The 20,280-nt window shown below is 34.0% G+C and overlaps 1 protein-coding gene across 1 annotated transcript; it reads right to left on the minus strand.

The window, feature by feature from the left end:
- Window positions 1–278: 278 nt before the first annotated feature.
- Window positions 279–17,788, minus strand: LOC147066006 (protein SERAC1). Its single transcript, XM_085955326.1, has 15 exons — window positions 17,530–17,788; window positions 14,588–14,759; window positions 13,646–13,781; window positions 11,532–11,746; window positions 10,422–10,552; window positions 8,193–8,353; window positions 7,268–7,462; window positions 6,220–6,318; window positions 6,011–6,086; window positions 5,697–5,795; window positions 4,736–4,932; window positions 3,240–3,380; window positions 2,927–3,137; window positions 1,136–1,373; window positions 279–418 (listed from the first exon to the last, which is right to left on the minus strand). Exons 1-14 carry the CDS (start codon window positions 17,625–17,627, stop codon window positions 1,148–1,150), a joined length of 2,157 nt encoding a protein of 718 aa, XP_085811452.1. The 5' UTR covers window positions 17,628–17,788; the 3' UTR covers window positions 279–418; window positions 1,136–1,147.
- Between the last annotated feature and the right edge of the window lie 2,492 nt (window positions 17,789–20,280).

Below are 20,280 nucleotides of genomic sequence, written 5' to 3' on the forward strand. Positions count from 1 at the left end.
AAAATATTTCGCCGCGGGCCGCAGGTTCCCTATTTTTCATGGTCGGCTCGTTTTTTTAGGAGAAAAATTTCGATGTTCCCAAGTTTTCAAAGATGGCTAATTTTTTTCCCGGCTGGTGGGAATTTTGTGAAATGGAGAAATATCAGTAGATTTCAGAAAATATCAGTAGATTCAGTATATTGCCAAAAATATCAGTAGATCTACTGAAATTTCAGTAGACATGGCAACGCTGAGTAGAATAAGCAAAAACAGTCTTACGAATTAATAAAAATGTCTTTTACTAAAGAGAATAAGAATGTAGTGGAATAAATACTTTTTACACGTTTCATAAAACAATACTTTGGGTTTTTACTTCACACGTATACATCACCGTCTTACATGATGATAATGGATTGTCATTTGCCTTTCGACGCCCAATCTGAAATAGTAAAAAAAATGGTATACATTTTAAAAGTTATCAAAACCATTTTAGACAAGGACGAACAAATAAATTATTTCATAAACGGAATATAAAAATGTCTACTATGTATTGTATATATTTAATTCTACTGCCGATTAGCCCCAATGCATATAAAATATTCCCTAAATATCAACGCAGAAAATCATATTAAATGAATATTTACTGAGTAATACTTTTCAATGATTGAAATATTCTCATGAATTATTTTGAGTTGGTTACGAAGTATTTTGATATTATTTCTAAAATGGTATGTATATCAGACAAAAGATTTTTTTAAAACGTATTTGGTGTTCAAGAGCAAAGCGACTCAAGTGATAGGGAAATAATTATTTACGCTTTTAAATTCCTTATGAAGATTTTACAAACTATGTATGTTTAATAAACAATGTTGCATTATATTTGATTAAATAAGATAATTAAATTTAAAGATTGACATTGCATCAATATTTTCATAGTGAAGTGTGCCTCATATGGCTGGTTATTTACATTAATGCTAATTCTTGGGGTAGGAGCCACATGCGATGGTTGTCTCTATATTATTAAGTGCTGCCATAATTCCACTTAAAAATTATACACTTAGAAAACACCTTTACTCTAAGATTAAGTATTTTTTATTGGTCAATAAAGGACAGGACAGGCTTAATATAATTATAATAATTTTAGGGAAGTAATTACTTTTTAGCGTAGTCATGTTTGTTGCTTTTGAGCGATAGAGGGTTCCTCTGCCTGCGGTTGAATGAAAGGTAGAAGTTTAGAAACCGACTGAATGACGTTTCCAACTGTTGCGCCCCATCTGTTGTTTTCTGTCTCTTTTCTTTCTCTCTCATTGCACTCCTGACATCCTTCCGGACAGCACTTTTCTCCCTTGGCATGCTGGACCATCTCCACTACTACCCGGTAGATAAATGAATGTCTGAAATGAAAAGGGTCCAAATAATAATAGAAATAGCACAATACCAAAAAAATTCTAGAAGATTGGTCATTCTGTTATAGGAATTTTGAAGAGAGTTTGATTTTAGAATGTGACGATTGTATGTGTATGTATTGTATTGGTAACAAGTTCGTTATTTTCTTCTATTGGCAGAGCCGAAAACAAAATGGCCACTCGTATTCTTTTTTCAAATCTGTTGCTTTGTTTATATAAAACCCTGTTTACACGTGCATTGATTTACTGCTGACGGTATGTATTACCATCCATAACAAGAAAATGCACGTCTAAACATGTATTATCATGCATGAATCAAACAATTTCGGAAGCTTCTGAATTGGGTTGGGTTGGGATTTGTTCTATATCTGCGCCTGCGCAGTAGAACGATAGCGAACGTGCCTGTAAAAAACGAACTGCACCGCTCAGACTCATTTTGAGGTCAACCGATTTTCACGACCTGTCAAATAATACTATAAAATGACAACATCGCATCTAGCTTACTCTTGAAGAATGAGATTGGCGAGACAGTCAGCACTTTTACGTGTAAACAGTTATTATCGCGATAGTTTAAAATACAGGTAACCCCCTGTTAATCGCGACTCCGGCAAGTGCGAATTCGTTATATCGCGATCTTTTTTTAAAACTGGAAATTGTGGAAAAGGGTACACACACGTAATATCGTACAAGTTGCAAAATTGCATGCATGGAACAAAAAAGTTCAGCAGCTTCTGAATTTTCACACAATAGTTGGAACTTGGGCAGTATTTCCGTCTGCGCAGTAAGTAGAACGATAGTGGCGAACCTGCCGGAGAAAATACGAACTATACCGCGCAGAACATTTTTGAGATTTATCAATTTTCACAACCTGTCAAATAGCCCCATACAATAACAACGTGTCTCGCTCACGCTTGAAGAATGAGATTGGCTAGACGTGAGCCTAATACTACAAGGTTCTAAGTGTTCGTCCTTGAAAAAACAAACCCAACAAAGAAGTAGTATTCTAAGCTACCTCATTGTTACTTTTGCCAGTCTAGCCAGTTAGACAGTCAGCACTTTTACATGTAAACAGTTATTATCGTGATACTTTATTTTACACACTATTGGTGTCAGTAAATCCATGCACGTGTACAGGCGCTATATAAACTATGTATGCGTTCAGTGTTTTACACGATTCATCTTAATAATGGTCAATGTATTGCTTTTGGTTGCCTAAATAAAATTGACGAAGGAATTCCTTTCGACATAACTAAGTTTTATATGATATTTCTACTATGATATGACAATATGTGAGATGCGAGAAATGTCAAATTCACGTTGAATTTTATTATGCACTATTAAACTAACCAAGTGAATCTGAAATCACAGTGAACCTACAACGCAAAGTCACTTGTAGCTAACTTAATTAGAAACCAGAGGTTTCTTTTTTGCTCTAATTTCTATAGAAGATTTTTTTCAACATCTTTGCGCGATACCCTTTTACTTATAGCCAACATGAAATATAACATGTATAGGTAGTGCTGTTATATATAAGTAATAACCTTGTAGCAGGCTTGCAGATGTCGAGATGGTTAAGAGGCAGCGTGTAAAAGGGCCCCCGTCCGGCGTCTGCAGAGGCAGGCGGTACAAGATGCATCGCTGGATTAAGTCCTCCCAAAGAGATGAGAGCCGTTGCCTTACCCTCACCAAAACAGACACATCGCCAATATCCCGACAGCCACCGTTTGTGCAAACGACCCAACACAGCGCAGTCTGAAATTTTAACACAGGCATAGTTTCGGTTCAGATTTTATTAAATATGTTCACGATGCTTCAGTCATTGAAGAGGTATTGGAAAAAGTTGTGAATTACTACCTTCTCGAAGATCTTGTACTTCTCGCGACGGCCACCAGAGTGCATGCGCCGCCCGTGTGCCGTGGTGTGGAGTTGAATAAAATATTATCCCCCAAGTGTTGCGAGCTAGAGCCTTTTCCTTTTCATCATTCGACTCCAAAGCTAAGCAAACCAACGTTATTAATTTGTGATATATTAACGTGAACATTAAAAATATTGTGTTGAAGTTAATCACAAATTAAATAAAATAAATATTGTTTGGATTGTAGGTACTTCTGTAATAATATGTATTATGTAAATGTTGTTGTATAACAGTAAACTATTCTATTTAATAAGTTTCATCTTAAATATTATAATGATATAATATGAAAATGTCGAACAATCCAGTCTCAGATCCAATTTCTGACAAGCAGAGAAATTTCAATCCAACATAAATTTATATATTATCTTATTATTACAGACATACTGTTTTATTCAGGGCTTCAAACCGTTGTCTTTTCGTTCCGGTGCAATTAAAAAAATATATACCGGTTTGGTTCCGATTTTCGGTTACGATTTAAAAATTACGGTTTTGGTCCGAGTGATTAATTTTTAAATACTTTTATGTGTATTAAAAATTTATTTTTACCATAATTTAGAACATTTTATGGTACTTGTATAATAGCCCGGCGCCAAACCAATGGTTATGCTGCATCGCATGGCCATAGCCATAAATTTTTAAAATAACATAAATTATGAGAATTATTGAGATGCGTTACAAGATTGTGAATGATTTCTTTACGCCTTGAATTTGACACATATATTTCAAATGAAAAACAGCATATTTATTTCATATACAAATGTATTATGCTGGTTGAATTGGTGTTTCCGTCAATGATTAACGTCAATAACTGAAAGTGAATAAAATCACGTTAATGCGCGTGTTTGAACATGTACCTACGGAACCGAAAGAGTCGATATTTTTTTTTCGATTCGGTTCCAGTTTTTGTTCCGACAAAAATAACGGTATTTCCGGCTTTCAGTTAAGTTCCGGTTCGAAGCCCTGATTTTATTCTCTGGGACATTTCAAGACCTAACCAAACGACATCTATCCTAATTATTATGTAAATTTAAATATGTCTATTACATAATATAATACATTTATAATAATTACAAACAACTGCTAAAGATCTCTGTGAAGTTATTTTATTCTATTGACTTTATATATTTTTAATTTTCACTATTATGTAATAAAATAATTTCATTGCCTGTTCCTGATATTGCTTATGTTTATTAAAAAAATATAGAATTATAAATATTAGGTATACTTGAACGGTAGGGACAATCGCACTTGGATGACAAAATGGAGGCATGGAAGTATTGTAGGATAAGTAAGGTAGGGACCAAGTCTTCTGAATTTGCTAAAGTAAAAATAAACAATACATTTAAGTATTAGTAATTTGAAATGAAATATTGTACATGCAATCCTTTAATTAAGTTAGTGTGTATTAGAGGTTACTTAAATATTTCGAACTTACAATTAACAAGGATCTGTTTGACCAGAAGTCCCCCCATGGAATGAGCAACAAACACGGTCGGTCGATTGCCGACCCCCGCCTTTTGCAGAGCGGTGGACAGCCACCTCGCTCGAGCCTCCAGGCCTGATCCCGTTTCCTCAGAGCCGCACGCCACACTCCATTCCGTCATCACAGTTGAGTAGCTAACTCCCAGTACACTAATCCACAATATAAAAACACATTATGAGGTTAGTTTGCATGAGTAAGAAATAGTAAAGAAATGCAATCATACACCTTATCAAGAGGTTTGATTTATTATCATATTATTATGGATTAATAAACCAATCTCAAAAAACCTTTCTGATATATCGAGATCATATTTTCCAAAAAAATAAATTGGAACACGATAATTGGAGAATAAGTTAGCATTATAAACAAGTTCAGACTTTAAAAAGATTTTTTCAATCACTTAAGGGCCGACATGCCAAGTAAAGATGTCATTTAAGAATTTGCGTTATCTTTAAGAGCTGGACAATCTGTAGACTTTGTAAAAAAAGATGTATATATGTCATTATATATGGCAATTTTTCCATTCGACATTGCAAATGACTTGTAATTTTGAAGAAATTGCAACATTTTATGTTCTACATTACCGTTTTATGTTACATATTTATATATTTGATAAGATATATGAAATGTTGATTTCTAGGATTCTGCCCAAATTTCACATTTTCTCGTATTTTGTTACACAGTTTCAGTTGTACGTTTTATTTGCCGTAGTTTATATCTGAAATAGGTACATATTTATTCAAAATTCAATTAAAATTAAATTTCTTTTAGCACATTCAAAAATGGATGGCAATCTTTGAAATTTTAAGTTGCAGACACATAACTGTATTTTTTTTCATAAATAAAGATAGGTACTACAAATACGGCACATCAGCCCTTAATATAAGGTGTTCTAATAAAAACAATTAAATACCGAATGTTAGGACAGTCTTTAGGTAGCCAGTCTCGTGGCCAACATTTGGATTTTTCTCGCAGTTCGTCTCTCTCCGACATACAGAGTTCATGTGAACTTCTGAAAACAATAAACAAAACAATTTATAGTCATCTCACAACAAGTAAAAATTGGTAGCTCAAAAGATGGTGAAATTCAAATGTGGGTCACGAACCTCAGCCATGAGTGCATGACCAAGAAGAGAAAAATTAAAAGACTACAACGATGCACAGACATAAATATATGTACTCAGTTTTCCCCTTAAGGGCTTTGACAGAATAAACTTGGAGCCATACCTACGATACAATCTGGTGTGATCATCATCTCTAAGAGAAGATTCAGGAAGATCCCTTAAAATCAATTCAAAGTCATCTGAAATAAATAATACCAAACATTACATCAGAAGTTTATTCATTGAATTGAATCATATTTCCATATTTTGATAAGAAATTTTTAAACAAGTTAATTCTCCTAAATGCAATTATAGTAAGTATTATGTCCATACCATCACTTTGATGTCCATCTTCTTTGCATTCTGGTATAACAACGGTGGTAAACTCATTGTCATCTCGATCTCTTTGCCGCCATGTCACAAAAGGTTCACCTAATATTACAATCAAATGAAAAATAGGAAATAGCGTTTGTAATTGTGGGATTTTGAATATCGAGATTGAAACTATTGGAATTCTGGGATTTCGAGATTCAAATTTTGTACTTTGATAAAAAAGACAAGCTCTCGTTAAAATAAAAAGAGAATCAGTGGGATAATATGAGATTACGGGATCGGATAAACATATGCATGGTTATAAAAGAATGTATACATATGTAGCAATCATACTACTCAGCATTAAATGAATGACACACTTTAATAATATGTAGGTTTTGTTGTTAAAACAAAACATTAGAGCAATGATAATTATTGTAATAATCTTCAATCATAACTAGATCAGAAGTGTTTGTTTTGATTGGTAATTATGATGATATCTATTGTAATAGATGTACTGTATTAATATAAATAAAAAGGACTATTTATAAATCCTCACTCAACTCATCAAGTCCGTCACAAAACATACTACTATTGTCACGAGTCCTTCACTTGACATAGTAATCTCTTGATCACATCAATCTTACCAGTATGTACATCATTATCCGGGATTATAATCTCACGTTATCATCCTTGTTATTGTATTCAGTGTATTCTTGTATCAACCAATAAGCTCTCATCTCAACAACCAAGCAACGACCTTCTATCACCTCCACATCATCTACCTCCAAACATATAAGTAAAGTGATCATCCGTCCTTTATGTTGGAGAGCAGTATTTATTTTACGCCAGATAACACTGTTTTAAGAATATTGTAGTCTTATCTATCGTTTAAAAAACTTTATTAGTGGAATTTAATATTATTGATAATATTTTTCTTTCTTGACACTGTTATAACAATTAATATTATATCGTTGTAAAATTAAATACTGCCATGTCAATATTATCTGAATTGATAGAATAATTAACTTGAATTTTGAAAATCGTAAGAGAAAGAATATAGAAATACCTAGAAGGCCATGCACTGTGACTACATCAAGTTTGGGAGACACGACAGGTCGATGTGTAGGATGCAACAAGGCAACGGCAGGGGTGTAATATTCTCGAGTCGGAGCCTCTTCCAATCCGGAAAGAGTTCCCGCAGCCATGCAACATAACTCTGTATCCTTTCCATTTAACCATTGCGCCAAAATTTTTATCAATCCTGTAAGAGAAATTCATGGTATTTAGGCAGCATAAGTATACAATGATTAATAAAAACGCAAATAATAATACGAATGCATACAAATTAAGCAAGATATCAGCAGCAGGCCTCTATTTTCTTTTAATATTCACAAACAATGTATTCAGTACTGTCAACGTCGATATATAATATTAACTTATCTGTAGTTAGCAAATTCAACTCTACCAAAAACGAAGTGGAATCGCTATCAACTGTTGTAATACAAAAAGTTTGCTTAAGCCATTGTATCCTAATAGCTCTCCTAACTCCAGCCTCAAAGCATCAATAACTTATTGTACACTGGAGTTAATGCTGTGTAGTTTGTCCAAGTCAAACAAAATGCTAATGAAGCAACATCGGATTACTAAGTATTTAAAAATATATATATATATATAAACATATTTAAAAAACTGATCGCACCGCCGTTCCAGTGTTTCATGTTAAAATAATATATTCCAGCGCATATCAAGCATTCCTGTCGACCGAGCATTAAGACAACTTCAACATCAGTGACACAAACTTGTTAATCCTTATAACCTAACCCCCTGCTAATACAGTCCACTAACTTAATTCATAACTATAGCAACCAGGCTCCCTATTTATAAGTCAAAACTTTTCGTTCCTGACCCTGCGTCTTTTTCTTGATGATTTTATTGAAACATTGGGTTAGAGAGCATTACTGCATTGGGCAAGGACTAAGTTATATTCATACCTGTTCTATGAAGTAGAGGAACCAGCTGTTGGTGCGGTGCGATTCGTAATAGAGTACGAGCTGCAGTCAATTGCAAGTCTCTGTCTGAGGAGTATGCTGCTCGCTGAATGAGAACCAAACCGCCAGCCATAGCAAATATTTCCGCTGCAGACTGCTCTCCACTGATTAAAAATAGACAATCAAATACAAATCGATACACTATTGGGTTTAAAACATACTGATGAACAAAATATACATCGAATATTTGTTTGTAGCAAACTTCATGCTAATTGTTCTTGGAATTATGTTGGTAGGCATTCGTTAAACTTGGCAGGCTCTGATGGGAGGGCCATGTGGCAAGAATGGATAGTATTTAATTGCCCAAGGGACACCAGACCAGACTCTGGTGGTTGGACGGAGTAAACGGAGATATTAGAGCAGCCGGCGCAGACATCTGAAGGACAACGGGACAAGTTAGGGGGAGATGGAAGCAGTTCTAGAAGGAGGCTAAGATAGAAGAAGATAAAAATACCTTGCATTACTACTACAAATCACAATACTGCAAAAAGTTTTTATATATACAATGTTTTCAGTGTTGCCAAGACAGGGAAAATTCCGGAAATGAGTATAAACTTTATATTACAAAAGGGTTGTCCAAACTCTTCGGTGAGCAGGGATAAAATGAGATGTCAAATTAGAAAATCGATATGTCAAAAATTCAATATTAGTGGTAGATACATAAATTACGTTTTTGTGTGACTATCGAAAGTGGTTGGTTGTAATGTCAGTTTCATTTTTCTGTCATATTTTATTTTCAAATCATTACAATACGCCCATTTCTATTAGGTGATAAACCCCTTTTTGCAACAAGTATATGAAAAATATAATTGAATATTTTTGGTTTCTGTAAATCAATTTGGTCTCCATAAGTTTCTAAAGAACAAAGCACTCTCAAAGAAAACCAAAACAACCTTATATAAAACTCTCCTGTGCCCAGTATTAACATATAGATCAGAATGGTGGGCACTCAGCAGACAAGATGAGAGAAGTATGGATATCTTTGAGATGAGAGTTTTGAAAAGAATCTTTGGAGGTCAAGGTATATGAGGAGCTGTACACACTTTATGGAGACGAAAAGATCACGTGGCATATGAAAATACATAAAATGCCGGAGGATATACCGGCGAGGCGGGCTATGTACGCAACCTCGGATGACAAGAAAAGACCTGGACGGCCGAAATGGAGATGGCTGGACAGTGCCACGGGAGACTTAAAAATGCTCAGTCAAAGCAACTGGAGAGTGTCGGCGCTGAATCGTCCAAGATGGAGGAAGTTTTTGAAGGCGGCCAAGACCCACTAAGGTATGTAGTGCAATAAATGATGATGAATGATGATATAAATCAATAGGATTTTAAACATTTTTTTCGTATAATTTTTGCACATTTTAGAAAGTATCTCAGAGCAATAATACTAAAGAGATATGGTATTGTCCGGCTATATGAAGCTGCTTTCTTTGCATATGACGCACAGTAAAATCTCAATTTTATTATTAATAACTTACCTATGAAAAGTTATACCATAATCTTGCGTATTAATATTGCTACCAAATTTAAACAGAGTTAACCATTTTTCTACTAAATTAACTAAAAATATTGACCAGTAACTTTATATTTTACATAAAAAAAAACTATATACATATTTCAGTTACACATACTCACATAATTTTCCACTATTACAGAGAGATTTTTATTAATCTTTGACATAGACTGAATTTCATAACATGAATACGTGTATTAATTAAGGCGCTAAGTACCAAAATAATAAAAACTGACATTTTTATAGAATAATGTTCTACATACCAACGCCAATAACTTCAACTATAGTCTAAGTGCCTCAAGCAAGTCAAAAAAATACAGCAAAATAATTAAACCTGTCGACGTTATAACTCCGTCGGCGTGTTTTATTTATAATGGTGTAAGTAGCACTGCAGTGGTCAACGGCATTCAATATAAAATAGCTGACGATGGTGTGTTGACACTTGCGAGTTCTTAATACCTAAAATTATAGAAGCTGCCGTGATTGCTTCACACTGTAAAACTACATTTTTCAAAAGGTCTGCTTCATGAAATTTTACTGCAATGACTCGCTATTTTGTAACTACAGGCAATACTAGTTTTTGGTACTTAGAGCCTTATTTAATACACGTATTCACATTATAGTGGGCCTTAAATTAATTTAAACAATACTTACGTTACATCTGGTGTCATATCAAGATGATGGATGACTGCTTTTAGACTTGCGAGTAACATTTCTTCACCGGCTTCATCAGTTTCACCTACATCACCTGAGCTTCCATCTTGTTCCATGAGTCTTTGCGCATCCTAAAACAATATAACCACCATATAATGTGTTTGTTGTTGTCTATGGTTGCTATCTATTTATTTACATATTTATAAACGGTGCATGAACCTATATTAGTCAGAGACAATTTATCATTAAATTTGAAATAGAAATAAAAGAAAAAGTAAAATAACATAGAAGCAAGATTATTAGAGATATTAAAGATATTAAGCAAGATCAAATTATGAAAACAAGTAGAGTTTAGTCACGAGAAAAAAAATCAATTAACCCGGTGTTTGAGTGCCTCAACATGCCAAAGAAGAGATATTCGAAACGGAATGAATCGCCGACAGTGTTTAGATCATGCCTGTTGTATCGCTTTGTCTCACTCAGCGTCCTTCCCAATATTTGTTGTTCCTTATCCAAACAATTGAACGTTACATTTATAATATGTTGGTAAGACATATGCATCTATTCTATACACAAGGTTGCTATCGGCGGCTATCGAGGGTAGTTTATCATATTTTTGTATTGATGTATTATAATTGTTACAATAAGTTAGCCTTCTAAACTGTCAAAACTGCCTTATCTCGCTCTAAAAGTTAACACAGACAAGAGAGGTGCTGTTACAACATAGCACTTATTGTAACAATTACAACTATCTTAATTATAACAATTATAATATCTCAACACATAAATATGATAAACTACCCTCGATAGCCGCCGATATCAGCCTTGTGTATAGAATAGATGTGATAATATATATAGAAAACTATTTGTTTCAAAACTGTATTGGGTGCAACCAATTTAGCTTTTTGATATTTATAATATCTTGAAAATTTTGAGTTTCATGTGATGTAAATGAAGCAGCTAACAATAAAGAAAATGAGATTATTTGGCGCCTCCTATTTCATAATATGGATAATTGCCATCTTAGTGCCGGTAAAGATTAATGAATAGCCAAATCGTGCCCATGACCCCATTTAAATAAGTGAAATGTAAATGAAGAATAAAGACAACCTCTTGACTATCGGCATGCTGCTGCAAGAAGACTGCAAGGCACCTGTGTTTGGGGCAAGCCTTAGCGAGTGCGGAGAGAGGGACAGTCGGGGACATAATGCGCGCGGTGACAGGCAGGGGAGGAGCATAGAGAAGTTCCTTCGCCCCTTTCCCCCTCGCCACCAATACGGCCGTTCTTCCTTCCAGACGTTGGGACAGCCATATCCACTCCCATTCTGCAAAAGAAGTATTATTAGTGCAACAAGCTTCACATGATACAAAAACATTGATTCTTTGTTACAATGTGTCATTTATCGGGTCATAAAAATGAAATTCTGAAACGGGGATAAAACGCAACGTCTTATGATATGTGCAAAGTTGCTAGTTTCATGATTGGTAAACAGTTTTAAGTATAGTTATTAGTTTTAACAGGAATTGATGTAAATAAACTATTAACTATGTATTATGGGCCACAATGGCAAACTTTACCTACTCTCCAATTCTATAAAAAAACATTGGATGAACATGATTCCCGGAATACTTTACGAGATTCGGAGGACGTGAACTTATGTGAAATACAAGATGACATTCCAGATGAACTTACAGTATAGATTTTATTCCATTATTTTTCTTATTAGCTATTCAACCATGTCCGATCCTAATAGGATCATATGGGCCTCTACAGAGTAGAGGTTTGTATTAACAGATTTTTGTTTTTTTACGAGAAATGGATGTCAGCCACTTGCTCAACCTATTAGGTCCATACCCTGACTCACACACAAAATTGAAAAACAATATATCGTCACCGTTCAGGCAAAAGTCACCAAACCTAAAAACATAGTTTTGAGATATCGCAATTTGAAAGTTTGAAAATGCAGGAAAAATCAGATTTTAATGTTTTTAAGGTTTTATCTACATTAAATTATTTTCTCATGTCTTCTTAATAATTTCTTTAAGGTATTTTTACTTTTTGATTCTAATTAAAACATCTGGAAGGTTTTGAAGGAGGCAAGGTAGCTCAAATTATGGTTTGGTGACTTTTGCTTTTTAATAATCTGAACAATGTTAGCCAAAAGAAGGATCAGTAAAACTCACCATCCATAGTATAGTGACTTTTGCTTGTATATTTATAACGAATGATTTTTTTTTTATAGAGTCAATAATGTCTATTCACCTATAATGACTTTTGCTTGTTAAGATTTTATCGAAAGTCATTTAGTGAAAAACAAATAATTCGGATTTAAGCAAAATTTTACTAACTAATGTAACGAGGTGAGTTTTGCATCTTAAAGAACATAATTTTACACTTCGGGTGACATACTCAACTCAAAACTGCCATTTTCAGGGTTGGTGACTTTTGCCTGAACGGTGACGATATGTACTTGCCAGACCCAGGATTCGAACCTAAGACCCACGGCGTGATAGTCCAACGCTTAAGCCGCGCAGCCACCGTGGGTGTGAATAGGGTGTAATAACTAATACATTGGTAAAATATGTCCTATTTATTTTTATTATAAATGTCATTACTGCAAAATATCTCTGTCTACCTGTATGTTTATAGTTTCATATTATTTTTTTAATACCCACAATGTTTAATCAAACCGAAATTAAAGAATTATTATAAATTCTATTTACCTATTAAAATAAAAATCAATAAATAATTACATAAAAAAGTACTTGTGGTTATTGTGTATTTTTATTTTAATGATGTACTGTATTGGTAAATTTTAACTACTTCTTAGTGACATCATCCACAATTGTTTGGGATTAAATACTGAACGTTGCACAACCTTGGTAACAAAGACAGAACTATCTACTTGTGAGTATCAAATGTAGTACTCTTCACTTTAAAAACATGTATATTTAATTATTTACAGCAATCAAAATTCTGACATACGTCAAATTTCTAATTTCTAAAAGTAGAAAAATATTTCATGCTATTATAAAACTCAAAAACCCAACAAAACGTTTTTCATCATTTTCTCAAAACGATGAATAATGCAGAGTGCTACATATGATTCCATACGACTCAAATATCAGTTTTGCACTTATCATAAATATAAATATAGATGTGTTATATTTAGGATAATATGGTAGTTCTGGTAAAGTGAAATGTAATATAAGATTTGTGCTACCTTTGAGATGATGGAGGGACGCTAAGTAATTGGCGACGCGGAATCGATCCGATGGACTTCCTTTGTGGCACACGTGCAGGAAACGTCGCCATGTCGCTCGTCTCCATCGCCGCATCCATCGTCCAACATAAGGCCACTGCGTAATAGACAAGACTGTTAAAGTCTCTTCATAATATTATGTACATTCATTGTTTTTTTCGGAAAATAAGTGGGGTTACGGCATATCGCCAAATTTTTTTAAAGTTTCATTGAAGATTTAAAAGTCTTTGTATAAATATGTAAGTTTTTGCTTCAATATAATATATTATTGTGTTGCGTGAATGAAAAAAGACTTTTAATATAAAGCAATAGGGTTATTTTCAGAGCAATGTATGAAATCTTCATTGTTGACTAAGATAAAATCGTCAGTGATTGTTGGGGTCTCATGTCTATTTGAACAAACAAATTTTGCCAAATACATTTATTTATTGATTTTCGGAACTCACCTCTCGCAATTTACACAAAAATGGCACATGGCTCTGATTCCTCGGATCCCTATAACGTCGTGGGACCCAGGTTCGAATTCTGGGTCTGGCAAGTACACAATTTGTGTATGAGTCAGAATATGGACCTAATAGGTTGAACAAGTGGCTAACATCTATTCTCGTAAAAACAAAATCTGTTAATACAAAACCTCCACTCTGTGGAGGCCCATATAATCTTATTAGGATCGGACATAGTAAAAAAAAATATTCATGCAAACATTTGTTTTGCATTTCCAAACACAAAATATTTAACAATGAAAGTGAAAGGATAGAGAGGTATAGAAAAGGAATTTGAAGTTGACATACAGCATCCTACCTAATTTATGATAATGACATTATTTATGAATCACTTGAATTAATGGAGAAAGTTTATAACAATTTACAAGTTTCTTGTTTTTGAAAATTGACTACAACTTACAATGGACCACCCTTCTTTGTTGATGTGATCACGAATACGCTGCTCATGGGCGGGGTCACTGAAGTAAAGGTACTCAGGGGCGCCAGATCGTTCTCTGTCTAGAGCTTTAGCTGCTACCACCGCGCCGAGCGCATGCCTTGTTTGCTGAAGCCCATAGCCAGCTCCTCCTGCTCTGTAAAAGACCATTTTTTAAAAATTCGTTCTACAAACCGGTACGGATTTTGTCCACCTTCAGAAGTGAAATTTCATTAGTCACTGTGGCGTAAATTCGTCTGAAGGAAAGAAACGTGGAACCAAAACGTCATCATGAATAATTTTATTTAATTAAAAAAAAATAAACATTGAGGACATAATAAATCAAAATTTAGGACGTTGACACGGATTGAAATTGAAAAAAAAGTTGGTTGTAATCAGATACATAAAAATACATACTTGCCTAATATAATTATAGCAAAAATTACCTTCACAAGAGAGAAGAAACAAAATAATTTCAAACATAAACTATGTTATTCAATACAATAAAATTTCAAAAACAAAATACACAGTACGTACATCACTGAAAATGTCTGTCTTTGGGGAGTACACTGACGATTGTCTTTCACCCTATGCTAATGGTTCCTGATGAGCTTGCCACGAGGAAACAGTTATATAAAATAGGTCATAACTGTGCTGCGACCACGTAGCTAATTGACAGGTGTGTATACATTCAAATTATTCAGTACGTCAGGATTGGAAATCATCCCTCCTGAGAGCAGGCAAAAATGTCTCTGTTATTGTAAAATTCCTTCGAACCGATTGCTATACTTGGTAGGTACTCTTAGTATAAAAGTTTCACTTTTGTTGAGCCATGCATATTTCTTTTATTTGTATGAGAAATTGTTGTTATCCATTTGCTCCACCTATTAGTTACATTCTCTGGATGAAAACACTGATTGAAATTACTAGAAGCGGGATAAACCCACAACCCACGTCTTCAGAAACGGATAATATGTCACTTAACACAGCAGTGGGTCTATTCTATACACACGGAGGCTATCGACGGCTAAAGTGATAAATATTATCACTTTATCATATTTATGTACTGAGGTATTATAATAATTGTTACGATAAGTTAGCCGTCAAAACTGTCTACCTCACTCCTCAAAGTTAACACAGCCAAGAAAGAGGCTGTTAAAACAGCACTTTTTGACAGTTTAGATGGTTAACTTATTGTAACAATTAATTTCTCAATACATAAATATGATAAATAACCGTCGATAGCCGCCTTGTGGATAGAATAACTCTACAGGTGTTTCTAACAAATATAAACATTGCATTAACTAAGTGATTGAGTTAGTATTTAATTGGTAAAATTTGAATTCAAAATTCAGCCCCTCAGGGTCAATGGACATACAGTAGGCACTCGGTAATCCGGCGTTCACCAATCCGGCACGTCCAATAGTCCGGCACTTTGCAACTCAGCACTCCTGCTCTATAATCTGGCAGGTTTCACATTAAACTGCCGGATTACAGAGCGGAGAGCCGTTCGCCTGGCAGTTCGTTGCCCGATTTTTACTGTGCAGATCTGTGATAGTATTATTTCCTATAGAAATCCAATAATCCGGCATTTCCGACAATCTGACATAGGTGTAAAAATATGGGTGCCGGATTACCGAGCACCTACTGTACTAACTAACCTGAAAACACTTTTTTGTTAATGTCAGTGTGAAGTGTTTGGGTGTCCTGTAAAGTAGAGAAAAATGAGATACGCTCCTTTGATCCTTAAGTTGTGATTGTATTGAGATGCATGTCGCGTACTGTCACGGCGACAAATTTAGTCTACGGTTTTGTCATTTTGCAGAATATTTTCAACAAACACGATCTCTGTAAATTTAATGATGGAGTAACCTAGTAACGAGTCTATGTAAATTTAATATTATTTTGAACAGAACCCAACCCGCAGACCATAGATAATAGACAACATTTTTATAGAAAATACATAGTGCCAACCGCAAAAAACAAAAACACGCGATTTTTACACGATTCGAAAATGTGTAGGCATGTAAAAAGTGATAAAAAAAGTTCATTGAGTCATGCAGGTGTCAGTGCAGTGCGGTACGCGTGAGGTGACTTTATTGTTGTTCTGGTGATTTTGGCAGATTTTGCTAACTGACAACGTTCAAAATGTGCTACGGAATGGGAGCATCAGTCAGATTTGAATGAACATTTTAAACACCAAGAAAAACGACATTACACTCTATTTCCCTGTAGAAGCAGCTTACTGTGACATCACGTGATAGTAGGTGACGTGTATCTCAATACAATCTCAACTTAAGAGGCCGACTAGTAATAAATACACAATTTAATAAACTTCCTGCACACATTTTGGAGAAGAGGTGAAGTGTTGCTTGTTGCTCTGTTGGTTGTGGGATTATATCTATGTTGATGGGTGTTTGGAAATAGGAACTGTTGATTGAACGCATAGCTGTTTCATATGTTGGTAAATTATCTTTGATCATAGTGCTTGGAATCATAGTCAACGATGTGACACTTAAAAAATTGTCAGCGGTAAATACAGCAATATATGCTGTTGAAATAGAGTACCTACATCTATTGTATGACTTATTCTATTCATATTGCATTGGCAGTGACAGACCGAGGTCTTGTATCTTTGAACTGTGATATTTTTAGATATATTATGTTATTTAATCGATTATCTATACCAGATTGCCTAGTTGAAAGTTATGTTTATTTTAGTAATGAATGTTTATCATTATCGTTCAGTGATCTAACGACACGACAAAATTTTGGCCATGACTCAATGCCAATGTGTAATGCATAATATTTTGAGGTTGAGTCTCGCTGTCGTAAACATGCATCATTAAAATAAACAATTACTGGAAATAATTGTGCCACTAGTAAATAAATATCATATTAACTACTGAGACGTTAAATAAACTTACATCACTCCGGCGGCGGCTACGATACCAGCATATTTCTTTACATAATCCCAGCCCTTCAGACGAATATTCCAAATTACATTTCTGAATCCAACTAACATTTAAGGTGATTCAAATGGACTACAGAGCACATATCTTGTTAAAAATGTTTCATTCGATTAGTTTTTTCTTCTATAGCGTCTAGTTTTCGTAAAGCTGTCATAATCATCTGTCACTTTCAAAAGAAGCGCTACAACGTCACAAATTTAAAAAATGTAAATACGATGTAGCTGGTAGGCCTTAAGTATTGATATTTTTTTTCGATAGCAATACTTTCTTTCGATGCCGATACTTCTTTTGAGATATTTTTAAAAACAATTACAAGATAAAAAGAACTTTTTATATACCACGTTTTTAAATTCTGTTGAATCATAAACTTGACAATTCTATGTATTAAATACTTTTTTTATTTTTTTTAATGAATAATTAGGTATCCCATCAACTGAAAAGAAAATGATCAAATGCGTAATATTCAAACATTTATTAATTGAATAACATATTTATGAGATTTTTAAAACTAGATATGAAGTAAAAAACAAACAAAAAACAAGAAAGCGAGTTAATTCTTTTTTCGAAATCGTCGAACGCCGTTACACAAAAGTGCAAGCATTGAATTCGATCAAAGCACCACCTTGCGGGTTTTTTTCCGAACTAACTTTCTATACAAAACGGAATTAACTGAAAATGAATTCAATTCCGCTATATGGCTAAAAGTATTAAAAGAATACATTGTCACAGTGTTCTGATATATTCTAAAAGTTTCAAATGTCTAGCTAGTCGGGAAGTTAGTTAAAAATCGATTGCAAGATTTGTACTGGACAAACAAGAAAACGAGCTTATAAAAACGTGGTAATAAGCCCCTCCCGACAAGCATCATTTTGATAGCGATACTTGCAAGTATCAATATTTTTTGACCAATACTTCGATATGTTTTCTTTTTATACAATATTAGTATCGAAACTTTTTCTTACAGCTCTAGACATACAGCCATAGACAATTATATTTTACAGACTTTTGAGTATTGTGTTATTGTCTATGGTATCAATTTCATTTAATAGAAAAATTTAATCAAGAGCTATAAACAAATTATATGTAGGTAATTCATATTTTTTTTTCTTTTTAGATAGGTACCTCGCATTTACTATCGAGGTTTCTTTAAGAACTTTGACACGCAAACTACTCTACTTGATGCTAGTCCAATGAAAATTGTGCCGGCTGAGAAATATGCCTTATTGAAAACCATTCGTCTACCTACCCTCATCAGGTATTGCTAATTTGAATCGGGCCAGGGCCTATGAAACCACCTTGCAAGGCGGTGGTGATTCTGATGAATATTTTGCCATATTCATTGGGAACTGAGTTTATAGCCGAGTTTTTCGCGTGGTAAAAGAAATGTTGCATAGGACTGATATTCTGAGCATATATCTTTTTTGACTACAATCACTGGATCTGAAAGGCATAAATCTAATTACGTGTCACCATTTATTATTTTGATTCCTTTTAACAATCAATACAGAAATTAAAAAGTGCATTTCTTCCGGCCTCATTTGCCATCGTCACCCGAATGTCCATCTGTAATAAAAAGTTCAGGTTGTGCCGCTCCTTGGTAAAAATTGGACAATCTAGGATAATCAGGTCGCTTTCGTTGTCGCATGGGCACTTTCGATCAGATGTTATTTTATTAAAATTCAATAAATTATACTTTGTATGACAATAGTACTCTGTAGGTACCATCATAATATTTACATGGCAAATTTTGAAAAACTTTCGTTTCAAAACAATTAAAAATTTATAGGCTGAATAACATTTAGGGGAACTCAATTTCTTATCTATAAAGTCATGTTGAGTTTCGTTAAATGCAACCAATACACATCATGCTTATATAAAAAGCAGTTGTAAGCTAATCAACAATTTATTGTAAATATATGTGTTGGATAAAGTGGTCATTTGTAAATTGTACGTAAAACGTTTCACCGTGAGTTTTCTTATCGGAAATTGGACATTCAATTTTCATAGCTGATTTTGGCAAAATTCATGAATTCAAGAATGAAAACCAAACCTAAGCTAATGAACGCCTCAGACTTCCTGACTAGCTCAGGCACTTGGAAGTGGAGGTTCATTAATGTGGAGGAACAGGCAGGAATCTCATAGACGTGGAGTAACCAAAAAGTTACGGTAGAGAAAGAAAGTCGATAACTCAAGAAAACACTGGTTAAACTTCATAACTGGTATATTATCAATGTTGTTACACAATTTAACTTATGGTCACCCTTTATTCAAAAGTTTATAATCAAATGTCAATGAAATAATGTATATATGTAACTAGATTCTCATTAAACAATCACAATAAGTCGAATGTCAAAATTATTTAACGTCTACAAGCCACAATTATCCTAAAGGAAAAGGTCTGAATTGTTCGCATCCGAAATTCACAAGTAAATTATGAAAAGTCATTTATTTAAATCTCGAAATTCAAAAAAAACATTTGAAAACGTCTGATTTATTTATATCTCGAAGTCCACAAAAATAACCACATTTATTACTAATTAATTAAAAATTAATCCGAGTATTATTAATTAATTATTTTAAAATTAATTCAGTTAGTATTAACTAATTATTTATAATTAAACTGTTTATTATTATTTGATTATGTAGAGATCACGCGAGTCCCGGGACAACAAAGTGTCGCAGAGGCGACCCCCTGAATCCACAAGA

Source organism: Rhyacophila brunnea, unplaced genomic scaffold (assembly GCF_057557595.1).
Source record: "Rhyacophila brunnea isolate RB1 unplaced genomic scaffold, BYU_Rbru_1.0 scaffold_5, whole genome shotgun sequence".
In the NCBI taxonomy this organism is placed as follows: Eukaryota; Metazoa; Arthropoda; class Insecta; order Trichoptera; family Rhyacophilidae; genus Rhyacophila; species Rhyacophila brunnea.

Coding starts and splice junctions, on each gene's coding strand:
- LOC147066006 (XM_085955326.1), bottom strand. CDS start 17,627: ATGTTAGTTGGATTCAGAAATGTAATTTGGAATATTCGTCTGAAGGGC. Junction 7,463..8,192: donor TCCTCTACTTCATAGAACAG/GTATGAATATAA, acceptor TTTCTCTTACAG/GATTGATAAAAATTTTGGCG. Junction 3,138..3,239: donor AGTACAAGATCTTCGAGAAG/GTAGTAATTCAC, acceptor TTAAAATTTCAG/ACTGCGCTGTGTTGGGTCGT.